Source organism: Cynocephalus volans, chromosome 6 (genome assembly GCF_027409185.1).
Source record: "Cynocephalus volans isolate mCynVol1 chromosome 6, mCynVol1.pri, whole genome shotgun sequence".
Taxonomy (NCBI): Eukaryota; Metazoa; Chordata; class Mammalia; order Dermoptera; family Cynocephalidae; genus Cynocephalus; species Cynocephalus volans.
Window position 1 is genome coordinate 49,001,044 of NC_084465.1, and position 25,285 is coordinate 49,026,328.

The 25,285-nt window shown below is 44.5% G+C and overlaps 1 protein-coding gene and 1 pseudogene across 2 annotated transcripts in view; one reads left to right on the forward strand and one right to left on the reverse strand.

Annotated features, from left to right (window-relative positions):
• Nucleotides 1-25,285, forward strand: part of ATXN7L1 (ataxin 7 like 1) — a 222,277-nt gene that overhangs the window by 65,039 nt on the left and 131,953 nt on the right. For both annotated transcript variants that reach the window (XM_063099843.1, XM_063099844.1), the window contains exon 3: nucleotides 9,316-9,420. In XM_063099843.1, the coding sequence (XP_062955913.1) occupies nucleotides 9,316-9,420 (105 nt within the window). The remainder of the gene's footprint in view (nucleotides 1-9,315; nucleotides 9,421-25,285) is intronic.
• LOC134380471 (small ribosomal subunit protein eS24-like) lies at nucleotides 23,045-23,415 on the reverse strand (annotated as a pseudogene).

Here is a 25,285-nt window from a genome sequence, read left to right on the forward strand (position 1 = left end):
CTCATGGCTGCCAAGGTCATCACTGGCCAGCCAGCCAATCAGATCTTCTGCCAGGTCGGGCTCAAATTGCCACAGTGTGTCCTGGGCATAGCCCAGCTGCCTGCTGGCATGTGTCAGACGGAGCCAAGACGGACAGGAGGAGCTGGGAGACGTCTAGATCTTCCGGGCCCTGGATCACATGTTAAGGGCAGCCCCAGAGTCAGGAAATAGAAAATGGGAACGGAGCGGCATCCAGAAAACACCCCAAGCCAACCCCAAATAAAGGTTCTGAGAGGGCTGTTTCTGAGGTGAGGGTGGTAGCTGTGTTTGCCCAAGGAGAAAGCTGCCAGCCTTCGTGTGTTTGGCATGGAGGGGGACAGGAATAAACCACTTCTTTACTAACGTGGCCCACCTGAAACATGCTGTCTCCTTAGATTTGCATAGCACTTGTCTTCCAAGGAGCTCAAAGAGTGAACAAATAGATACAACTACTGACCACGTAACTGTAGGTGGCAACATGGATATTAGGTCAATTTATTATCATTTACTACTTCCCCCTTTGAGAAAAGAGAAAATGAAGGAGTATGTAAAATAAATCAACTTCTTGGGAACTTCAGCCTAGTTAATGAATTAACATTGGTTAAGCAGCTGTCTTGTGCCAGACTGTTTGGCTATGAAGATTAAAGGGCAATAAGTCACGATTCCTGTCTTCCAGAAGATCCTGGCCTGGAGAGTGATGGGGGTATAATCCAGTTAGTCCATTACAGGCCTAGGAAAGCTGCGGTCCCCTTGCTGAGTGAGGGTGCACCAGGAGAGGGGAGGGAGGCTTCCCAGAGGAGGGCCAGGCGAGCTGGAGAGGCAAAAAGAAGGCCATAGATAACAATATGTTCTATTTCTACATCCTGACTGTGCCAGCCTCGTTGCAAATATGCCATTTAATTGAAGATGAGGAAAGAGAAGCTTAGAGAGGATTTTCCTGCCAAAGGGCACAGCCAAAACTTGAACTTGTGGCTGCCCGACTCCAGGACCCAGAAGTCAGGCACTGCCTTTTTAAGGCCCATCTCTCATAGTTTATGTTCTAAACTCTGAGCTACTGCTGGTCTGAGGCCTGGAGCAGGGTCTTGGGGACCCAGGACAGTCCCCTTGCTTCAGTACTCTTTGAATGCAGTGCCTTAAAAGTCCTTCTCATGAGGAAGGGACCATTAGGCTGTCTGTGTGGTCATGTCAGTTGATTGGTTGGGTTGGGGTCTAGAAGGTTCGTGTGACATAACATGGAGCTTGCACTTGCCCCCTGGGTTTCCACTGCCTCCCTGCGACCAAGCCTAAGCTCCTGGCTCCATCTGGGCAAGACGTGCCTTCCAGCCCATCCACAGCGAGCAGAGGCCAGAGCCGCTGCAGCCCGTGGTTTGCTGGAGAAGAAAAGCTTCACTGCTGTCCACCTGCGCTCGTGCAACTGCTCGCTCTCATGGATGCCCTGGAGCTCTCCGCCTCTGTCTGCTCTCTGGGCCCCTTGTTTCAGTTTCCCTTTCCAGATTTCACTGTTTTTGAAGCCCTCACAGCTGGGCCCTTGGTTTTCAGAGCTCTGAAAGACAGAAAGTGGCCACATTTTCCTAGAGGGCAGTTCACCCTTCTGTTGGGGAAGTGGAAGGTGTCTGAGGTCATTTTAAGACCACAACTTGTTTTGTTCTATGAATGGGAGGAGAGTTTGTAGTTGGGAAACAAATAAAATTACTCTGTCAGAACAAAGGAGCAACATTTTTGTACATTCCCCTCAAACTTTCCATGTGACAATATGGGATTAAAATGCAACTGAAAACTCCACTAGCAAAAAAAAAAAAAAAAAAAAAAGTAATAAAAACTGTATAATGAGCATATTAAGATTAATAGGGGAAAGGAAGGCTCTTAGGACCAGCCGTTCTGTGTCCTGATTCAAATCTGCTTGAAGTCAGTCACAGGTGTCCTTGAACCACAGTGGCTGTTCTGAATAATTTGGCCTGCCTGAGTTCATGTAAGTGGAAGCCCACAAATCAAAACCACTGTCAGCCAGCAGCACATCTTTTTGATAGTTTTCCAAGGAAGTCTAGTGGCACCCGGCCCTCTGGCCGTCATCACAGGCTTGTCACATCCTTTGGTCCTACCAAGATTGTGAGTCCAGTTACCTCCCAGTGAGCAGAGGCTTACTTTTTAGGCGGGGCTCATGTCTACCTTCCTGGAAAGGGCTCAGTGTGTTGAAATTAACATAAATAAAATCCCATTTTTTAAATTACAATATTCTTTAGAGTCAGTTAAAAAAGAAAGCATAATTTTAAAATTATAGAAAATTATTTTTAATAAGCTATAGTATTATAGCATGTGCCACCTTGACATTTTTATTGTTTCCATAGCAACTGAGATGGCTTTACAACCCTGGAAAAGACTTTTAGGGAAACCTAAGGTCATTTTCTGGGGCTTTATTATTTTTTTCCAAGAAAACTAAAATTCAAAGTTGTCTGCTATGCTGTCTTCTTTTTCCCACTGCGGGGTTCTCTGTAGCAAGCACAGGTGTCACCGATTGCTGATAAGCTGTTCAACTGCCTTTGAAGGCAGAATTTGCTTCTTGCAGCTTCTTTGTGCATCCTGTGTTTCACTTGGATTCCCGCTTGCAGGAGGAAAGAATCAACCCTTACCTACTCTTTCTTAAGTTTTTTATCATTTGAGCTCTCACGAGTTGTGGCTCCGAATGTCAAAGTCTCAAGCTTTGGAGGGTGTCCAGGGGCAAAGTCAAAAGCATACAGCATCTAGTTTGATCATGAGTCCACAAAACCAGCTGTCTTCCCATCTTAGAAACAAGTCCTGTGCAAATAGTGAATTGGAGATGTCACCCTGGCTTTTCCTTAACTGCAACTGTTTTCAAAAAGGGAATGTTCGATATAAACAAAAGTTTATATACATATGATTTTGCTGTCAGAAGTGTTCTCCTTAGAAAGATGTTTATCTTGAATAAAATGCTACTCCCATTCTGCCATTTCTTTTTCAGTATCAACTCTAGAAACAGTTTACCAACTACACTGGGAAGCAGAGTTATTACTTTACTTTTCATAGGAACCATTCTACTGTCCCAAACTTTGTCCTACATCACAACTGAGCTCTGGTCCCCCTCCTCTGCCATCTGGGGGTGGGGGTAGGGCAATTTCAGGGGGAGTGAGGCTGTGAGAGCCAGGCAGAGGCTTGGGGGGACCTCAGTGCTGTAAGGAAGCAAGCCAAGTGTGCTGCTGACACAAGTGCGATTGATTCTGCTGCAAAGGAGAATTGTACCAGAAGTTCAATAAGGGGAGTGGAGGATTGCCTGCTTTAAACAGGGGCACTGAAAATGGCCTGTGTGTGATAAATGTATAAGCAGCATTGATTTGATACTGTTTGCTTGATCTGTGAATAATCCCCATGAATAACCCTTAATGAGTAAGCATTAAGTCGACATACATTGGAAAGAACTCCAGTAACTTAGTCCCACCACCCCACCCCACTCATAACAGCTTACACCCTCTGCGTGCTCATCTGATACAGGAAGTGAACATGTTTACCTGGCTCTGTTCTGCATAAGTTATTGAGTTAATAATCAATGCTGTAAACATAATTTTATATTAATATAATAGTTTCCCCCCAAGTTCACAAAAGCTTATCTGTATCCCAGTGTGGTCGATGATGAATATAATGTTCCCCACTTTATAGCTGGGGAAATTGAGTAAGGAAAGAGTGATGCCAGAGTGGGCAGTAGTCAGTGGTGTGCTGGTAAACTTTTTAACAATCAGTTCTCCGAGAGAAGAAGTCCTGGTTTGTAGTGGATGCTGATTTCTGTGGTGTAGACACTCCTACCTTGGCCGATTCAAGCTACCAACATGCCGTCACTGAACGCAGAGTTAGGAAGAGATGCACACAGTCAGCTCTTGTGAGCTGGTACAAGCTGGATCCAGCATATAGTTGGTACTAATGATGCAGCTTATGGCTTCGGACTCTTGGGTGGCCACTAAGGACTAGCTCAGATCTTTATAAATCCTGAATTAACTCTCAAGCTCCACTCAGTCCCTGACTCACTGGATTGCCTTGAGGAGTGTTTTTAAAACTTTGAGTTTTGACTCATTAAAGATTCTGGAATTAATTTAGAAATCTCAATGAATTTTTTTTTTAATGAAATAGAATAGAGTAAAACAAAAAGAAATGAGTAGAACAGAATAGAACAGAAAACATCTGAGTATAACCCACATGTTTCAATGGTAGACGATGTGTGGATGAATGGATAGATATAGACAGATAAATGTGTATAGTGGGTTGGGGTCATAAACTAAAAAATACTGCCCCAGAAGCAAACACACCTTTGTTTCCTGATCTGCAATGTGGAACTAATGGAGCTTATCTTTGGATCCCTGCCAATGATCAAGCCGGGAGACCAACTGAGGTCACCCCTGTGATAACCCTGGGATGGTGGTAACACTCTGTCTGATGTACGGTGATCCATTTGCAGGGGCAAAACAGACAGTTTTGGCTTCACCTCTTTGGGAGATGGTTGCACATTGTGTTTGAAACTGAGCAGAGTCCTATCTTCATGCACGTGATTTCTTTGCATCCAGCCACTGCTTGAGACCCTTTGTGGTGGCTCTTGGCCCTCCTCTGCCCACACATGTGCATACATGCACACACATGAAGTTCTGCAGATCAGAGGGATCAGCCTTCCCAGGAGGCCAGCTGTGAATGGCCATGAGGGAGAGTCAAAGAATGTGTTGTCTGGAGCAAGGACTCTCCACTGGAGACAACTAGTTAGTTTGAAAAATAAGGGAGGTGATTTTGATTAAAACTTTCTCCACATTCTCTCCCAAATCCCTCCTGGAAAAAGATACAAGGTCAGGCAGCTTTTAAGAGCCATCATCAAAATTCCAAGAGGCAGGAACTGTTAGTCCTGTTTCATAGATGAGGAAATCGACACTGGGAAAGGTGTGCCTCTTCCCGAGGTTGTACAACTAAGCAGTACTGCAAATCCTGCGTTCTGACCCCAGGCCTGTGCTCATACCAGTACCTCCCTTGGAACCTTAGAACAGCCCATGAGTCATCCAGGAGACTCTTCCAAACTGGCTTCTTCGTCTGTGAAATGGGACCTTGCTCTGTTATTAAAGAAGCAGCATTTTGCTGAGGAAGGAGCATTGGCTATACAGTCAGAGTGTCCTCGAATCTCATCTTACTTTACAAATCACGGCCATGGGACCTCAAGCAAATTACTTTACCTCGTTCTCTTGCCTGGAAAGTGGAGATGTTGACAACCTAGTAGGTTAATTATGAAGATTAACTAAGATAATGTTATCATATCACAAAGTCTAGAAGGATATATGGTAACATGTCAACAGTGGTTATCCCTAGGTGGTGAAATTACAGGTTTCACTTTTCACTATTTTGCCCGTCTTTATTCAGTGGTGCAGCAGTAAATGTTTAACAGCCACCTCTGCAAAATAGAAGACCTGATTTGTAGTGTTTGCCCATTTCAATGGTGTAAATACTCTCACCATGGCTGCTTTCAAGCTACCACCATTGACAGCACTGAACTTGGAGTTGGGAAGAGACATGCCCAGTTGGCTGGTGCAAGCCCACTTCAGCACTATGCTGTTTTTATTTTTAACTGTGCACTAAATATTTTACTTGAGGGTGGGGTTGGGGTAAATTAAAAGAGAGAGAGAGAATTCATAGAGTACCTAGCATTGTGCCTGGCATATCAGTTTTCATCTCTCCCTGCACTCCCTCGCTCATCCCCCAGCCCCTGTTAATCTAATCAAACAGCACACTGACCGAGAATGCCTGGCCATGTGAAGTGGTGGTCTCCTTGGGAGCCAGGTGCCCTCACCCCACTCCCCATCTGCTGGGCTCTCAGACCCGGGGCAGCCTGTAGAGGAGATTCAAGGTCAGCTGACTGAGGAATAACCAAGTAGACAAGCAGGTCCTCTCACTTTCCATAGGAGAGACATTTGCTCTGAGTGAGCATGCACAAGGTTGAAACTGCCCTACAGGGGAACTAAGAAAAGTCCCAGTGAGTGAAGGGCCTCAAGGGGAACACCCCAGATGGCCAGTCTCTGACTAGCCTAACCTTTACCTTCAACTCAGTGACAAATAGCCATGTGTATGCATGGGAGTGGGGGAGATTGGGGGGCTCCACAGATCTCTGGAGGAATGCAGAAGAGTGGGGCAGGCCCCCAGCAGGTCATCAGGCAGGTACCGCAGAGGTGCAGAGACACATTCCCCACACCCTGCAGTGTCTGTCTCAGCCTCCCAGAACTCGGCACAGTTTCCGGCACAAGAGCAGTGCCCAAGGAGTTGTAAATGTATGGTTTTGGTGGGGGTTTAAAATTTTTTTTAATTAATGAATTTCTTTTATTCCTTCATAGCCTGACCTGGGTGCGGAAAGGACATAAGGCAGCTCAGTAAATGCTTATTGAATAACTAAATAAGTCTTAACTCTCACCAGCTCCTGGTTTTACATGTTCCTGGATAGAAAATGTAACTTTAAGTCTAAATGAGATGCAAAGTGTTAATAAAGGTGATTAAGCTAGTGATTTTTTTCCCCCCTTTGGGTTTTTCTGTATTTTTCAAATATATCTTCAAAGGACATAGATGACTTTCATTATTTTTTTTAAATGACTATATGTTATAAAAATAAATAACCTGCAAATAAAAAGTAAAGCAAGAGCAGTATCAGCAGTTACGGCATTGTCTCCCCTGCTGTGAGGCTGTGAACTGTGGGTCCCGCCTGCCCACAGGAGGCTCCTTTAACTCTGGCCCTGCACGTGAGCTGGGCCCAGCATGGGCCTCCTCAGGCTCCTGGACTCTTGTCACAGCCCAGTGCTCTCTCAGCCTGTCTTCCCACAGGCCTCCCCACCTACCAGGCACTGACTAATAACGCTCCCTGGTAACCCCCAGGCAGACAGTGTGTGCAAGTTTTAGTCAGAACTGGAAGTGGAGAGAGGCGAGTCCTAGAGCCAGGAAAATAACAGGCCTCACTCTGGGCCACCGACAAGTTAGAAATTCAGTTGGGGCAGAGTCTCCAGTCCCTGCCCTGCCTCGGGCAACTGAAACCTGAAGAGGACACACCACTGTGGAGTCACCCCCAGCCAGGCCAACCAGTCCCACCCTTCCAGGCACAGGCTGCTCCCAGGGCAGGCAGAGGCAGGGGGTCTCCTCTCCTTGCCGTACAATAAATGTGCTGATTTTACTTCATTTCCCTCAGCACCTGCTCTGAAAAGGGAATGCAGAGCCATGGAGGCCTCTGTTAAAGCATTCGCTGCGTTATGAGTGAGGCTTCTCCACATCATGAGGAACTCAGCTCTTCCTGCTGGCCTAGATCACAGTTGGGGGGACCGTTGTGTTTGGGGGGGGGTTCATTAAAGACACAGGGTGAGTCTAGAAAATGAGGGTTTGGAGGGGAGGGGTGGAGGAACTTCCTCTCTCAACCCGAGGAAGTTCAGGAGGTTTGTGGCAGAGGCATTGCCATGCAAACGATGTCATTAATTCCTCCATCAACCCTATCCATGGTTATGGCCACCATGCTCTCAGAGCCTCGGTGACTCACCTGGAGCCAGTCAGCTCAGAAGAGGCAGGGCCAAGGAGCCGCGCAGGGCCTGCCTTCACCCCATGGTGCCCAAGGAGATGGGAACCTGGGTTTCCTCGTAACTGACTTTTTGGCAGTTTTATGGAGATACATAACTCATTTACCATACAATTTACTGATTTAAAGTATACGATTCAGTGGTATTTAGTATATTAACAGAGTTGTCTCTATCAGTCTTTGAACATGGTTATCACCCCAAAAAGAAATCCTGCATCCTTTACCAGTCACCTTCCCCTCAATCCCTCCAGCCCCCGCCCCCCCACCCCCCGCCCCAGCCCAAGACAAGCACAGATTTCCCTATTCTGGACATTTCATGTAAATGCAACCATACAATATGTGGACTTTTGTGTCTGGCCCCTTTCACTGAGCATAATGTTTTCTAGGTTCATCCATATTGTAGCAGGTATCAGTACTTCATTTCTTTTCATGGATGAATAGTGTTCCATTGTGTGGATGTGACACATTTTGTTTATCCATTCATCATTTGATGGATATTGGGTCGTTTCCCCTTTTTGGTTATTATGAATAATGCTGCTACGATCATTCATGTAGAAGGTTTTATGTGGACATAAGCATTCGTGTCTCTTAGGTATATGCCACATAACTGATCTTTTAATAGTATGTATCTGATCACATCACTTCTTTGCCTAAAAACCCTCAGTAGCTTCCCATTGTTGTTGAAATCAGGTTCACAATCCTTGCCTTGGTCCACAAGGCTCACAGCTTCTGGGCTTTTGCCAGCACCACTCTCCCCTGGTTCTGTTCCAGCCAACAGGCAAGAGGTTCCTTCAGGCTCAAACCTCCTTCCTGGGCTCAAACGTTGAACTTCTCTCCTCTCAGACACCCCACTCCAGCCTTTTGATGCTCTAACCCCTGCTCATCCTGAGGTCTCGGCTGACAGGGCCCCTCGTCTGGGAAGCATGCTGCATGCAATGCCTGAGGCTAGGTCAGGTGCACCTGCCACACCCTCTCATGGGACTCCACACGTCTCCCTCCCAGCACTTATCACAGCTACAATCCATGATGACTAGTGGGATCACCTGCTTAATGTTTCTCTCTTCTGATACCACAAGCTCCTGGAGAGCAGGGCCCTCCTTATTCCCGAGGCTCCGCAGCACCTAGCGCAGTGCCTGGAGCACGTGGGCACTCGGTAAATAGTCAACAAATGAATAACGGCAATGATGGCAGTAAACAAGCCACTTGTTCAGAGGACTCCTTCGGCCTCCGCGTCTCCTTTGGGTGATAGGGAAACCCAGGTGGCCACTGAGGCCAGGATGACTCCTGTGTCCATCCCAGCCCCATTGGCCCCTGTCACTCACCTGAAGGACCACTGCTTCTATAGGAACGGGTTTGGGGGGGTCCCCACAATTTTGAAATAGAGGCTTGTTTGGTCCCAGCTGACACTTGAGCTCCCTCTCAGGACAGGGTGATTCCCACAGTGTGTGGCTCAGGGCATCCCTCGACACTATCGACTACATATCAGCAGTAGGAGCAGGCCATTTCCAAGGGCGACATGAGGAGGGACTCTGAGGCAATTGCTTCCCTGAGAGTTGGGGAGCTGCATCGTGACAGACCACGTTCCCTTTAGTAAGGATTATTGCCTTTCTGCGTGTCTCATGTGAAAAACTGTCCTTGAAGAAATTCCAAGAGGAAACTGTACACCTTCTGAGACTTAATTGCTTTTTCAAAAAACACTGTTTTCATTTCCCCCACAGATATGCACTTATTTGGCCATTATCCAGCACATGACGACTTCTATCTCGTAGTGTGCAGTGCCTGTAATCAGGTCGTCAAGCCACAGGTTTTCCAGTCGCACTGCGGTAAGTGGACTCCTGCACCCAGTGGACGCATTTGCAGCCGCTGCTCCGGGGACACTCGCCTCCCCCTTGGCTCCCTGATGGGGCCCTGCCCTGTGTCTGTCTCAGCCCAAGGCTGTGAGTACACTCTTCTTGGGGCCGCTGCCTCTGCTCGCAGGGTCACTATTTCAGGAGCTGTAGTTTTTGTGCTGAAATGCTCAGACCTGTCAGAACAAATATGAGAAAACCTGGAACTTGTTTCAGTAGATGGGACTAGACAGAAACCATCCACCCAAACTGGCGGTGGCCTCTGCAGGTGACCAAGGGGAGGGGAGAGCAGTGGCTTGAGGAATCACTCCTGCATCCTGATATTTCTCCCCCTTAAAGAGGTCTCCATGGATTTACACAAAATGGGGCTGGAACCAAGAGCAGCCCAGTGCGTGGGCCACTGGGACGCTGCCCCAAGCAAAGGGTGTGTAGGTAAAACCTCAGGTTCCACTTCCTTTTCCAAGACTCCCCTTTGTTAAAAAATCCAGGTGTGTTTGGAAACTCACTTTCCCTCTGTGTCTTCACATCCTTGGTGGAATAAATTCCTTCAGTTGGTTAATAGCAAACCCTGGACTCCCATTCAGTGCAGATGCTGCGGACATAACAGATAAAGTTTACTTGGCCACTCCCCTCAGGGGTGAATAAACAGCCATTTGACCTCAGACAAGAAGTCACTTAACCTCTCTGGGTGGAAGTTTCCTAATGTTTAGCAGGGGGTTGGACCAGATGATTTCCAAAACTATACGGTGCTGTGAGTCCAGAGCAGTGTTTCCCAGTCTTTTTATTTAAGCCATATCCCTTTTGATGAATGTAAAATCTGGATGCCATCCTTTATTGTTAAAGTTTCAAAGCACATTCAATATTGTGCCTTAAAAAAAATCAAAGCAATTATAATATTGAATGTGCTTTTGTAAATTACACACATTTTTCTCCTTACATTCTGTACTTCTGACTTTCCCCCACCCCTTCGGTTACTGCTATGCTGTGATAAATAGGCATAAAATAAAGGGAGTTGAGCTTATCCAAGCTCCTCAGTAAATGTGTTTGGGACTATAGAATAGTTTATGTGTATAGTAGTATCATCTATGAATATGTGTGTGTGTATATGTATATGATATACATATCTACATATATATATAAAACCTGTATCTTTGTATATGCTGTAAGTATATTTTGTGCTCATAATACGTAGAAAGAGAATCCAGGCTTAAGGGGTACTTTGTGAGTTAGTCTAAGACTTTCTGACTGGCACAGGCGGAGAAAGGGCCCTAGAAAGTGCTAATGGTGAGGGGCCAAGTCCAGCTCTGTGTCCATGGGCTACCTGCTTCACGTCTCAAGCCTTTGGTTTCCTCGTCCCTTTCATGGGGAGGTGACTTCTGTGGGCACGTACAGCTCGGTAACATTTTTATTTCTGGCAGAGTGAGCATGAAAGAATCAAGTCGTGTGCTCTGCACAAGTTGACCTTCTTGCTCAGTGAGCTGGAGCATCTGACCCTCTCTTCCGCCTAGAAGAGAGAAAAGGTCAAACCTCTCCAGAGGGAAACTGTCAGAGGCCTGGCAGTGGGGCTACCAGCTGAGGTGACAGGTGGGAAATCCGAAGCAGAGCAATGGCAAGAAGGTCGCAACCAGGCAATCATTCAGGGAATGGCCTGCTCTGTGACCGTTTGATTCTGTGTGTTTCATGAGCATGCAGATGCTAACTCCTCCCCTATGTGGTCATCATTCATTCATTCACAGGGATGTGCTGCTGTTCTAGGCACTGGGATATAGCAATGAACAAAACAGACAAAAATCCTGGCCTTTGTGGGTTTACAATCTTTTGTAAGCCACCAAAACCTTCACTGATAGTCTTTGATGGAAGGATCCTGAAAGAGACCTGGGATGCAGGACCCCACTTGCTCTGCAGAATTCCAGGGATTGGTGTAGCAGATACGTGTGCCTCCCTCTACTGTAGGCTTTTGATGCAAGAGCCAAGTCTCAGTTTAAGGGAGAGCCAATGGCTTTGTGGCCACCTGCTCTGAGCAGTGGCAGTAAATTAGTTTGGGATTTTGGGGTTACTGACCCCATCCCTTGAAGCCCAGTCTAATGGGGACACAACTATGGCTCAGCAGATTTAGGCATCAAAGCATCCCTTATCTCTCAGGTGTGTCCCAATGGTACAAAACCTTGTATATCCAGGCCAGCAGAGAATGCAAGGCACAGCTCAGAACCACAGCAGCTCTTGAGGGAGAGTGAGAATTTCTTCGTTTCCCTAAGAATTCCTTCTTCAATTTCATGATTGTCTTAGTTTGGGCTGCTACAACAGAATACCATAGACTGGGTGGCTAATAATCAACAAATTTATTCATCACAGTTCTGGAGGCTGGAAGTTTGAGATCAGGGTGCCAGCGTGGTCGGGTTTTGGTGAGGGCTGTTTTTCAGGTTGCAGACTCCTATCTTCTCCTTATATTCTCACAAGGTAAAAAGAGGGCTAGAGAACTTTCTGGAGTCCCTCTTATGAGGGCACTAATCCCATTCATGAGGGCTCCACCCTCATGACCTAAATCACCTCCAAAGGCCCCACCTCCTAACACCATCACAGTGCGGGTTAGGATTTCAACATATGAATTGGGGGGTATGGAAACATACACAAAGATTCAGCCCATAATAGTATTTCTTTTCTTGTTGTTTTACCTTATATGACTAGCCTGTCTATTTTCAATAAGTTGAAAGAATGCTGTGTGCCAAGTTCCAGGCACTGTCTTTGAGCGGGTAGTCCTCTCAACAGCCCTATAAAGTAGGTGCTAATATCATACCCATTTGAAGCCGAGGAAGCTAAGGCTTAGGAGGTGCAGTGCCTTGCCCGAGGTCTCAAAGCTAGGCAGGTATAGAGGCTGATCCAGAGTGAGGGACATGCATGCTTAGCTGTGTCCTTCCCTGCCTTTCTACATGAATTACATGGCCCTTCCTGCCCTTCCCAGACTCCGAGGCTCAACCCATTCACTTGCCAGGAAGCACATTATAGTACAGGGGTTCGAACTTGCTTTGGTTAGCAGTAGCACTTTTTCCCAAATGGAATCTCATGGCAACCCTAATCTGTAACTATATGTGGAAAGCAGAGCTATTGGGATTGAATTGGAGTGGGGTCTCAAGACTCACCTGCCTGGCCTTTTCCTGACTCTCCCACCCCCCCACCTCCAGCCAGGCCTCCATAGAACATCATTTGAAGTTTGTTGATGTAGTGGAGAGAACATGAGACAAAGCGATTCACATGACTACCCCACTAACCATGTGACCGTGGGCAGGTCACCTCATCTCTCCCTACCTCAATTTTCTTGTCTGTTAAATGGGTATGCTGCCTGCCTTGTGGGGTTGTTGGGATGAAATGACTGGTGTGAAGATCAGGGTTTGTTTTCTCCTCCCCTTCTCCCCATGGCGTCTTTCCCCATTGCCCCAGCTGGATGGGATTTTCCCATCTTAATATCCGTAGAACTCCATTCTCCTGTGCCATGTCCTACCTTCTGCCAAGCATTTATCTGTGGACTGTCACAGCTGCTATGATCTTTACAGGACCAGGATGCACCTTTTCAATTCTGTGTTCCCAGCACCCAGAAAATGAGTTTTTTATGGGTGCATGGGCATTCAAGCTCTTGGTGCACCAGTTAAATTGAAAAAAGTGTGTGAGAGAGAGAGAGAGAGAGAGAGAGAGAGAGAGTGTGTGTGTGTGTGTGTGTGTGTGTGTGTGTGTGTGTGTGTGTGTGTAGGCAGTTGGTTCTGGGGACTTTGGAAATTGGTGGTTAAGGGAAAACTGCTTCTTACAACACTTCTGACACCAAGTATGTAGGCTTTCCACACCAAGCAGTTCTCTGCAGACACAAGGTGGGTGTCCTACAGCTTAATTCAATTCTGACATTACCCACAGTTGTCACTGATCCCACAGGTTAAGGGCTCAGCCCACAAAATTGCCCCCCACTGCAGATGCCAGTCACAAGTAATGGGTCCCCAGGTTAACCACACTTTTGTCTGACTTGGCTACAAATTGAGGATTTCCACAACCCCCTCAGGTTGAATAGTTTGCTATAACAACTCATAGAACTCAGGGAAATGCTTTACTTATGTTTACTGGTTAATTATAAGGATACCAATGAATAGCCAGAGACACATAGGGTGAGGTCTGGAAAGGTCCCAAGTACAGGAGCGTCTGCCCTTATAGAGTTGGGTGTGCCACCCTGCCAGCAGGTGGATGGGTTCACAAGTCTGGAATCTCCATCATTTAGAGGTTTTTTGGCAGTTCCATTGCATAGGCATGATTGATCAAATCACTGGCCATTGGTGATTAACTCTCTTCACGTCTTGATCTTTCTAGTGACCAGTCCCCATCCTAAAACTGTTTAGGGACCCCCAGCCATCTGTCATCTCATTAGCATACAAAAAGACACATACCCTAGAGATCCCAAGGTTCTTAGAAGCTCTTGTGTCCAGAAACTGGGAGCTAAGACCAAATATAAGAAAAGATGCTCCTATCACTCAGGAAATTAGAAGGGTTTTAGGCACTCTGTTCCAGGAATTGGTGACAAAGACCAAGTATATACTTCTTATTATACCACAATATCACAATAGGAGTGTGAAAAATAGACTGCAGTAGTGGAAAAATCATGAATTTTGGAGTCAATCAGACCTGGGTTAGAATCTTGACTAACATTTACTAGCTGTGTGACCTTGGACTTATTATACGACCTTTCTGAACCTCATTTTCCTCATCTATAAAATAATAATACAGTTCCTGTCTTGCAGTTACTGTGAGGAACAGAGGAAAAGTATGTATGGTTTTCTGGCACACGGTAAGGAAATAAAGGAAGGGTAGCTATTATTGTCAATAAAGTGTGGCTATTTTTTATTAAGTTGGACGTTTCTTCTGAAAAATGGGAAAACTAATTCAGTCAAGTGCTCCCTGTCTTCATTCTTGTGCTGTCTCGGGGGATATGTGCTCTGAGGTCAGCCACGGACTTTGGCCTGTGATTCATCCTCAGCTTCCCACACTCTTGCAGGCAAGAATTGTCGGCCTGAGTGTGCTTACATCTGCCAGGAGCCCTGAGGATCTGGCTTTACCAATACGGGTTTACATTCACATGAGGCCCCAGTGTCAGCTCCTATGGAAATGTCGCGAAGCTCCAGTATGTCTCTGGGTTCCCCACCGAGGTCCGTCCAGCCTCTGCCATAGCGTACAGGGTTACATGAAGACCCCCTCCCAGGATGGGCCGCCGTCCTTCTGCTCCTGCTGTTGTATCCCAAGCTGGCGTACCAGAAGTAGAAAACTGGTGCAGCCACTGCTCAGGAGACCCTTTACTTGGCATGGAGGTGGGGACCCTCTGGGAGCCACAGTCTTGTATTGGCCTCCTTAGGTCTGTTCCCCAGGTCTGTGCCAAGAGCCTTTTAGATGCTTTTAAACCTGTATACAGGAGGTCTGGGATTTTGAGGGATTAGTTATTTTCTAAACTTCCTTAGGCGAGTTGATAGTGTTATTTAGGGATAGTTATAGAAAGGGGGAAACAAATAGAAAGCCCCACCTTGGAAGTCCTCATCCCACTCAGTGGACATCTCTGTCCCTCGCAGCTGTCCATCCCAAGTTGTGGCTTGATGCACTGACATGACGTGAGAGCCTAGGGGTAGCCTAGTGGTTGAGTGTAACCTGTCTGGGATCAGTCTGCTTAGATTCCAATTCCAGCCCTACCCTTTATTACCTGTGTGAACTTGGAAAGGTTACTTCGCCTCTCTGTGCTTCAGTTTCCTTTTTCTTATAATAGGGATAGCAGTTTATCTCATAAGGTATTCGTGATGATTAAAGGAACTTGTATATGAAAGCACCATGGTAGAACAAAGTTTACTTTTTTAAAAAACGATGCGCTATCAATAACCGAGTGATAAGCTACAGAGATTTATAAAGAAATCTTGTTCAAAGCGTTTTCACTTGTGATGACTGTGGAGAGGGAGACGTCTGTGACTCCTCCTCTTGCGTCAGGGCTGTGGTGGGTCCTAACCCCAGCCCAGAGAGGTGCTGCTGCCATTTCTTCCAAAAAAGAGTCCCAGAGGCAGGGGTTGCTCTCTCTATGTGTGCACAGGCATGTAAGTAAGGCGAAAACATGGCCGTGCCAGGTGCCTATAATGGAAAAAAATATTTTTATTACTTTTAGTAATTGTGTATTTTAATCAATTTAGATTATTGTAGTTAAAGAAAATAATAGGTAGATCCAAGTTGTAGTTTTGTAATTGGGTTGAATATGTATGAAGTTGTATTATGATTTGCCTAAATGAAGAGAGTATGATTTGTTTCTGTTCTTCTTATATAGTTACATAACTAACTGCTGTAGAGAAGGGTTTCTCAGTAGGTGCACAATTGACATTTGGAGCTGGGTCACTTTTTGTGGTGAGGCCTATCCTGTGTATTATTATAAGATGTCAAGCAGCTTCCCTGGCCTTGACCTACTAGATACCAATAGCAGCCCCCACCCCACCAGTAGTCTTGATAACCAAAAATATCTCCAGGCATCGCCAATGTCCCCTAGGGAACAAAGTCACCCCCAGTTGAGAACCACCTCCACAAAATATAACATGCCCCAATTGTTATATTATATTCTGTGCTTTTCTAGATTTAAAATTGTTTCCAAGATAAAATGTGTGTGTACATGTGCACACTAAGCCCAGAAATGACTTCTGTGGAACCACAGCCACATGTAGAAAGTTGACTACTTTCAACTTCCTCAGAGCTGGCCGTCAGGATCTTTTCCCCTACACAGGCATAGGCAAAGCGTAAAACAAGCTGTACGAGAGAAGTCCATAAAGTTGCAGTTCTTTCCACCTCAGAAAAAGAAAAAGAAAAATGACAAAAGAAACAACTCGTGCGTGTACACAGACCCTACAGAATGTTTCAGCCAGATTTGACACTGGACCTCTAAGCAGAGAACCATACAGTCCCGTACTCCACCGTCACGCAGAGATAATCCTGAGATGTCACTGCTACTTAAAATAATGGTGTAGAACCAAAGAGCCGACATGTCATTCAATAGACAAGAGAGGATTAAATTTTTTTCCCTCTTTATCAAAGAGGGCTTTTTATTCCCTCTTCTGATTATATTTTTGAATGCCCTTCAAGTAGCTGTTTTGCATGTTGATGGTGATGCAGTAGAATTCAATGAACTGTGAGCTAAAGCAGAGAGGCTGAGCAGCAAAATAAATGAGTGACAGGGATTCACTCCTGGAGCGAGACGTGGCACATCCTGGCTGGCACCTCAATCCAGATGCCAATACTGGCTGGATACTAAGAGCAGCCCAGCCCAGCAGAGCTACACATGGGAGCTTAATTAATGAGCTTCCAAGGTTTCCTGCAGTTGTTCTTTTTATTTTGTCTATCTCCAGGTGACCTCTGGTTGAGGAGGACACAAACCATTTGTGCTTCTGAGCCCTAGAGAAAGTTGGTCCCTCCTGATGTCAGTGACCCCTGGGATTCTGGGGCATCAGAGATATCATACCCAGCTAATTATCCTGCCAGGACTTCCTTTCTGAAGGTGTTGGATTGCCTGGTTTGATTGCTTGGGTTTTTTTGTCAATTAAGTTGGATTTGTTTGTTGAGATTAAATTTTTGTTGTTGTTATTGCTAGTTGTGTTTTGTGAGACTAGATTATTTTACACCAGAGAAGTATAAAATAATTAAAGAAATTGGTCTCGTGGAACATATTCTTTGTCAAGTCTGACAGCATTAATTAATAAGACTTGGCAAGAACATGTGAATCTGTGCAAACTTCATCTTGTTAGTAGGATTTTTTTTTAAACTTAATTTGATCAGTGTATCCCAGATCCAGAATTAACTCCTGGTATTGATATATTTTTGGGGCTCCATAAGATGTATCATAAAGATTTCCTTAGAATCCATCATGCGACTGCACTTTACTAGGGACAATGGAAAGATGAAATAAGAACATTAAGGCAGTGTAGAAACAGTGGATTCTAGTGAAATCTTTATGATAGATCCTAAGGAAATCCCGAGGAAGAAAATGACAAACTGTTAGATTAACACGTGGTTATACCTTAAATCAAGCATTACAACTGAGAGAATCTACAACTAAGTAGGACTATGTTTTGCTCCACTTCAAATGTTTATATTTTGAACTTGCTGCTGCTCAATTTAGACTTAATGCTGAGTGCGGAACATAGCAGTTTGACATGGCCCCAAACCCTGGCTTTTCTTTTCACTCCAATAATGGCAAATAAAAATAACAATAGCAATAAAGCTGATACACTTGAGCACTGACTATGTGCTAAGCATTTTTGTGTGTTGTTTAATCCTGTCATGACCCTAAGGAGCTATGGTTGTGTTCTCCTTATCTCACACACCCAAGGAAAGGGTGATTTGGAGGATTTAAGAAATTTGTTCAAGATCAGGCTGATAAAAGTGGCAGAATGAGGATTCCAACCTATGTCTGATTCCAGAGCGCTTTAACCACTATACTGGTTGAATGTTTGGGATCTCAAACTACCTGCAACACTACGACTAAACTTTGATGCAGAAAGGCTGTTTTCATCCTCTACAGGATGCTGGAGGGTACATGACAGGTGCTTGGGGGCAGGTGAACCTCATTTATCTCTTACCTTCCTAATCTACACCACTGATTTTGTCTGCTGATTGGCATAGGTGAAGAACTTCGGCACAATTTTGAGGGAAGGGGGAAGGGAGAAATAAATCAGTAATAGTAAATGTGTTTAAAGCTTTAGCCACAACACTTGAAATAGATGTTTAAATACCAGAAAGTAAAAAAGAAGGAAGCTTGTGGAAGAGGCTGAGTGAGTACCACACACGTTCTCCCATCAGTTCTGCTTGTAGTTTCTCATCTCCAACAAATGAGTAGATCCATGAGACCCACAAACAGTAGATAAATTCTTCCATATTCAGTGAAATTCCTTTTTGCATATTTCTATGAATTGAGCAGAAATGTTGCAGATAAACACACAGCAGATATAATGGTTCAGCTCAAATTTAAAGATAGGTTAATAGGATCTTTATAACCTTATGATTATTGAATTCATCTGTAATTGAAAAAACTTATAATCTCTTCAGTGCCTATTTCTTGAAGCCTGAATCTCTTGTATTACCTTCTTCAGAATCACATGGTTTTGATTCATTCATTTATTTGAAAAATATATTGAACACCTACTATATGCCAGGCATTGTTTAGTGCTGCAGCTACAGTGGCGAATGAGACAGATAAGGGCCTGGCTTTCTAGAAGTTTACTTCTGGTATGTTAAATACATAAGCATGCACACAGACCATGTAAAGAGCTGGCACAAGAGCATCCTGGCAGAGAGCAGTCAGGCACAGCGTGTTGGAGGGCTTCCGTCAGGTGGGCAGGGACCAGAGCTTCAGTCTCATGGGCCAGAGTCTGGAGTTTGGTTTTGATTCTGGGTGTGGTGGGAAGACCCTGGAGGTTGTTGAGTGAGGGAGGAATCATCACCTGGCTTATGTTGTTAGGAGCTCACTGTGGCTATGGTGGAGCCTGGGCCAGTGCATAGCTAGTGATAGCAGATCGTGGGGGTAGCCATGGAGATGGAGAGAAAAGGATAAACTTGGGATCCATCTTGGGAAGGTAGCTGATGGAATTTGCTGACAGACTGGATTGGATTGGATTGGAAAAGGGAAGAGTCAACATCTATTTAGAGGTAGGTTGAAGGGAATGGCCAGTGGTTTGGCAGGAAAAGCAGCAAAGGATGACAACACAGAAGCCAAGAGAGGAAAGCATTTCATGGGCCTCGTCAAATGCCAAGAGGTTGGGTGGGGGGAGAAAAGAGAAGAGGTCGGTCACTTGATTGGCCAGCTTTAGGTGGTTGTTGACCATGGCAATAGCCATTTTAGTTATATCGGGATTTTTTTCCAGGGCAGGTGATTTCATAATTACATCACCAATAGACGTCTTTTTCAGTGGCAGCACCCTAAGGGTTTTATAGGCCTTTGTACTGAGCTCCACTGCCACGCAACCAAATTGTCAGCTGGCCCCTTCACCCCCGCATCCCTGCCTCCTCTAGCAGTGATTACTGTGCACAGAGTTACCTGCGAACACTGGACAGTGAGCTCCTGAGGGCTTTGGCTGTGCCTTATGCAGCCCTGAGTCCCAGCATGGAGCACTGGGTGTCTGCCAGAAGCATTTCCTGGCTTCTGGTAGACACCCAGAGTGTCTGGGATAAACAGGTGACAGGCAGAAGGAAGGACTCCTCCAGTCCCAAATTCAAGTGCTCTTGGCACCTTCTCCTCACCAGTATTAGAAATACAATGGCTATCACAAATACTTATTTACTTATCCATCGCTGGCTGTGCCTGTCTCTCTCTCTCTCTCACACACACACACCCCAGAGTAGGAGTTTCAAGGAGCCAGGAATGCTGTCATGCTCACCATTAGATTCCCTGAGTTAACACGTTGAGTGCTGCATCTAAAATGTTGGTACTCAATATGCTTTTTGAAAAAAATGAATCTTGGAAGAAAGATGGGAAGAAGCCATCAAGGAAGGAAAATTGGCTTTCCAGTTGTGAGTAAGCCAGACTCCAGCTGAGAGTGAGTAAGCCAGACTCCAGCTGAGAGTGAGTACATTCATTGAGAAGATACAGCAACTTGCAAGGGAACAGCCATCTCTGTCCATATATAGTTGGAAAGGCCAATGCAAAGGCAGGGAACATCCCTCCTCGGTGAGCAGCGGGGAGGCCATGGCTCTGAGCCCTGACCACAGCTGATTTCTGCAGGGCACTCCCTGCAACGTGACCCTGGCCTCTAAGTCATCACTGGTATGTCCTCACTATATGAGCTGCTCCATTCCATTCCTCAGAGCTATATCAACCAAGGAGAATTGGGAGAACAGTCATCGCTTTATTGCAATCTGAGTATAGAATGTTGCCTACACTGATTGAAAATGTCATTTTGGAATTCTCCCCATCCTGAGTGATGAGTACAGTGGCATTTCCCAAACAGTGTTCCTCCTCTTTAGTAGTGAGTCAGTGCTCTGAGAGTTCCAGTGGACACACACCCTTGGGAAACTGTGCCAGATCCCTCTCCCAGAGCCTCACAGGAGCTATCAGTGTAAAGCACCAAGAATTCTTGGGGTCTAAAACAGTAACACGTGTACTGTATTTGAGGTCAGGTAGTGCGATGCCTCCAGCTTTGTTCTTTTCGCTCAAGGTTGCTTTGGTTATTCGGGGTCTTTGTAGTTCCATAAGAATTTTAGGATTGTTATTTCTATGAAGAATGTCATTGATATTTTGGTGGGGATTGCTTTGAGGGTAATATGAACATTTTAACAACATCAGTTCTTCCAATCCATGAACACAAATATCATTCCATTTTTTTGTGTCCTTTTTAATTTTTTTGTCGGTGTTTTATAATTTTCAGTGTAGAGATCTTTTACCTCCCTGAATAAATTTATTCCTGGGTATCATATTTTTTTTTTGTAACTGTTGTAAATGGGATTGTTTTCTTAATTTCTTTTTGAGATAGTTCACTATTAGCACTCTTATCTGAATTCATTCACTTGCACTGGACAACAGCAACAAGTATGATAATAATAATGCACTTTTCCCCCTAATGATGTGGCCTCAGTCACAAGCCCACTCCTTCATCGGGTGTCTGAGCAGGGAAACAGATATTTTCTAACCCTATTTTCTAACTGGCCAAGGAGAGAGTCCACCATTGCCCAAACCATATGTACAGTGCTTTATAAGCAGAAGGGTTTTCAAGGATGGTTCTGATGCTAGATGCTAGATGCTAGACGCTAATGCTAGACCCTAACTCCCATCTAAGCCACACACTCCGCCATCATGGTTTTCCTTTGGGAAGGGCCCTTGGAGTACTGTCTCAAGGAGCTAATTTTTAGCTCTTTGTCTGGGGTCACTGAGAGTTCCCTCCAAAGGTGTGACAGACTAGGAACCCGTGTGCAGGCTGCCTCAGGGATGCTGGCTGTCTCTAAAGCAACTTCCAAGCCCTGTTGTTTCAAAGTCAAAAGTCTTCTTCCCATCATATGCATGGTTACTAGGGCAGGTTTTCTCCCCCCTCTTCCCCAGAAAAAGTTGCTGTTAAATTGATGTCACATCTGAAATGATTGGTATCTTGGGCTCAAGGAAATACCGCAGTTGGCATTTGCGTAGGATCTTTCCTCTGTTCTTCCGCGGGGCCAGGCATTTCTGAAAGATGAGCACAAATTGGGAAATGCTGTCTAGGAGACACATGGGAAATAAATAGGTCCAGGGGAAAATGTAAATTGGAGGGAAGAAATGATGAAGAGTAAGTCAATGATTTCACTATGATGAATCCCACTTCACATGGAATGAATGATAATTTTTTTTCCAGCGAAAGCAAGCAAAGTAGTCTTTGTTTTACAATACCAGAACTACAGATTCTGACTAAGGTTTGGTTTCTGACTAACCCTATTATTTACCTGTTTGTTTAATAGCATCATAGATACTTTACTTTTATCCCCCTGAATCATTTCTTCCAATTCTGAGCCTTCTCCAGAGGAACATTTTTCTTGGATGAGCGTGGCCTTAGCTTGGGTCATGGCTGTGGTTTTCTGCTCATCTCTATTAAGTGGCTGTCCCTACTTCTTAAACCTTCATACCCTTCTTAAACAAGTACCTTCTTAAACAGGTAACCTGCTTAACCAGAGAGTGATACTGCATACCCCTTAACAAGAAGTTTGCATTGACATTGGCCCCAATTCAGTGACCCACATTATCGTCAGCTCTGTGGTGTCACCCTGATGGTGGCACCCTCTCCAAGTCCATGTGAATCAAGTTCACCAGTGCATTTAAGGAGGCAGGGCTGGACAGTAGCTCTTTCAGAATTCTTCTACCACTTTCTCAGCTGAGCTGCTCCCGTCCTATCCTTACAACTTGTGACACTCACCCCATAGGTCCCTAGGGCTTAGTGATGAGGATCCTCCAGCCTTCACCAACCTTTGTCTCAGCTCTCTTCGGGACGGTGGTGTGATGGTGATGGGGGTGGTGCAGAGCAGGGCTAGGAGACCAGTGGGGAGGCCCAAAAAGGAGGGTGTACTCCTGAGGCCACCACACCCCGTGGCTTGTAATATTTGTGAGGCAAGAAACCACTGGGATGTTGTGCCCTCCACAAGGCCCAGTGCACAGCTGAACGCCTGTGGTACTCTCTTTTATCCTATTTTTCCACTCTTCCCCACACCTCCACTTGTCCACAGAATTTGCAGACCTGTCATCAATGTGATTTGGTCAATATTATCATGATCCTGGGCTCCATCCTTTCTAAGTTGTTTAGAGTTTTCATTTTAATATTTGTTTCATTACTCAGCTGGCACTGGAATGGTATTGGGCTGGCAGCACGGTCCAGGGGAAGAACCATCCATCTGGCTTTGGTTTTGTTGGGGAGGATTCCTTGAGGAGAGTGCTGTTTTCTCCTGAGACACATGGACCTATATTTTTCCTGTGTGTCTGCTATGCAGTCTTTCCCACTCATTTTTTTAAAGTTTTGCAACTTATTAATCCTTTCATGAAAAATTTGCACAATCACCGCAGATAAAGTTATTGCATAATCTTTACTCTTGCTGATAGCCAATCTCCAGCTCACTTTTTGCCAGCACCAACAATGGCCTTTGCAGTCCCCCTGACTTTCTTCCTCCTGTTCTTGCATTCCTTTCCCTATTTTCTTGAGGTCTTTTTCTTCTGAAACAGACCATGTCTTGCAAGCCTATGCTTGGGTTCATTTTTCTTTGCATAATCCAAGGAATCATTAGTCATGCCAAAGCCAGTTGTCTTGCCACCACCAAAGTGGGTGCATCCAATGTGGTCTTGTGCATTTTGGCTCGTTTTTCCTAAATTTCTGTCTTGGGTCTTGTTGCCTTCCCAGAATAAAGGACATAAATCACCATCTGTTTCCTCTGAAGTAGCTGATTAGTCATGAACTTCCTGATCTGGATAGTTACTCTGTCATTCATGATGGAGGTTGATCCTCAGGCAGCCAGGCAGGAAAGAACTCTACTCATTTTTCAGAAGTGCTTGGCCCTGTGAATGAATAGACAGAAGGTTCTCTACAAACTGTTAACTACAGTATTTTCTCAACTCCAAGATGCCATTTATTGTAAGATGCCACATCAATTGAATAGCACCTTTTCCTAGGTGCCAAGAGCCCCTCAAGGACAGGGTCTTCTTCCAGCCAGCATTGGTAAGCAAAAAGAGATGGGTATACTGTGGCAGGACAGGGCATGGGCTGGGGTGTGCCAGAGCAGCCTCTAGTGCCATACAACTAGGTCGTGATTAACCACACACAGCCCTTCTTTTCTTCTGAGAGTCAGGTACTTCACCTTCCCTTTGGTTTGGAATTTAGTTCAGGGCATAAAATAATGTAGCTTTAATGGTCCGGGAGTTTCCTGTTTCTTGTGATACCCCTGAAAAGTGTCATGTAAATTAACCCAGTCCCATAGCTACTAGGCCACACATAGAAAAAAAAAAAATCACATCACTGCCAAGTGGTAATTTAGGAGTGTGGTTTTCATTTTCAAAAGTAAAGGGTAGTGAGGAGTGTGTCATTAATATTGTTTTATTTTTGCTGGTAGTCAGACAATGTTAGTTATAAGTTATCCATTTTATAACTTATGATACTTCCTTTGTGACTAGTGTACAATCAGTTTTATAAATGTCTCAACTGTGATTGGATAATTTATATAATCTCTCTTTTATATACAGGGTTCCATATATTTATTGTTTATTTTGCTGTTCAAATCATGTGTAATTGGAAAATTTATATAATCTCTCTTTTGTGTGTAGGGTTCCATATATTTACTGTTTATTTTGTTCAAATCTTGTAATTCCTCACCATTTTTTGTCTGCTTGCTCTGTAATTTCTGAGGAGGGACTTTTAAATCTCCTGTGATGGTTGTAAGTGTGTCAGTCTCTTGTGTAATTCTGACAGCTGTTGTTTTACAATTTTGAGGCTGTGCTGTTGGGCACATATAAGTTTGATTGTCCTGTCGTTTCAGTGCTGGCATCTTCATGCCTGTTACTGCTTTTGCCTTAGGTTCTATTCCATCTAATTAACTTTGCTACTCAATTCTCTTTTGATCAAATGTATTTGCCTTGTTTATCTCTTTTCAGTCTTTTATCTTCAGTTTTTCTGTGTCATTTTGTTTTAGGTGTCTCTCTTGTAAGCAATATATAGCTGGCTTTTTAAAAAGTCTATTCTGATAACATTTTTTAATAGTTGAGTTTTACCATTTACATTTATTGTGATTACTTTATATATTTGGACTTATTTTTAATCTTTTCATTTGTATTTCTGTTTACCTTGCTTTTTATTTGCTTATTTGTCCTCCTTTCCTACCGTGCATTAGATTAGCAAAATTTTCCTTACCTTCTCCCCATTTTTCCCCCTTCTAGCTGGACTGCATTAGATTCTTTTTCTGAAATCTATTTATTTAGTGATTACCATTAAGTTTTTAACATACATACTGAACTATAATTTTTCTTCTTATAAAGACTAAAGTTATCCAAAATCTCTATCTTCTTCTCAAGCAATATGAAGATCTTTGTATACTTTACCCATCTAAAGTCAATTAGTACTTATAAGAATTTAAATCATGGTCAAAAACGCTGGCGTTGCATTCTAAGCCTACTGACTCACACAAGGATTAGAGGCACCCTGATTAATTTTAAAGGCATGAACTTTTTGCTAATTTACTCTGTTTTACATCCTGGAGTGCTTTGGGGTATCTCTTAAGTTCAGAGTGATACATTTATTCCCAGATCATAAAAAATCTATCTCTCAAGTTCCTGGAAGTGTTCTGAAGTAAGATTAGACAAAGGAGAACT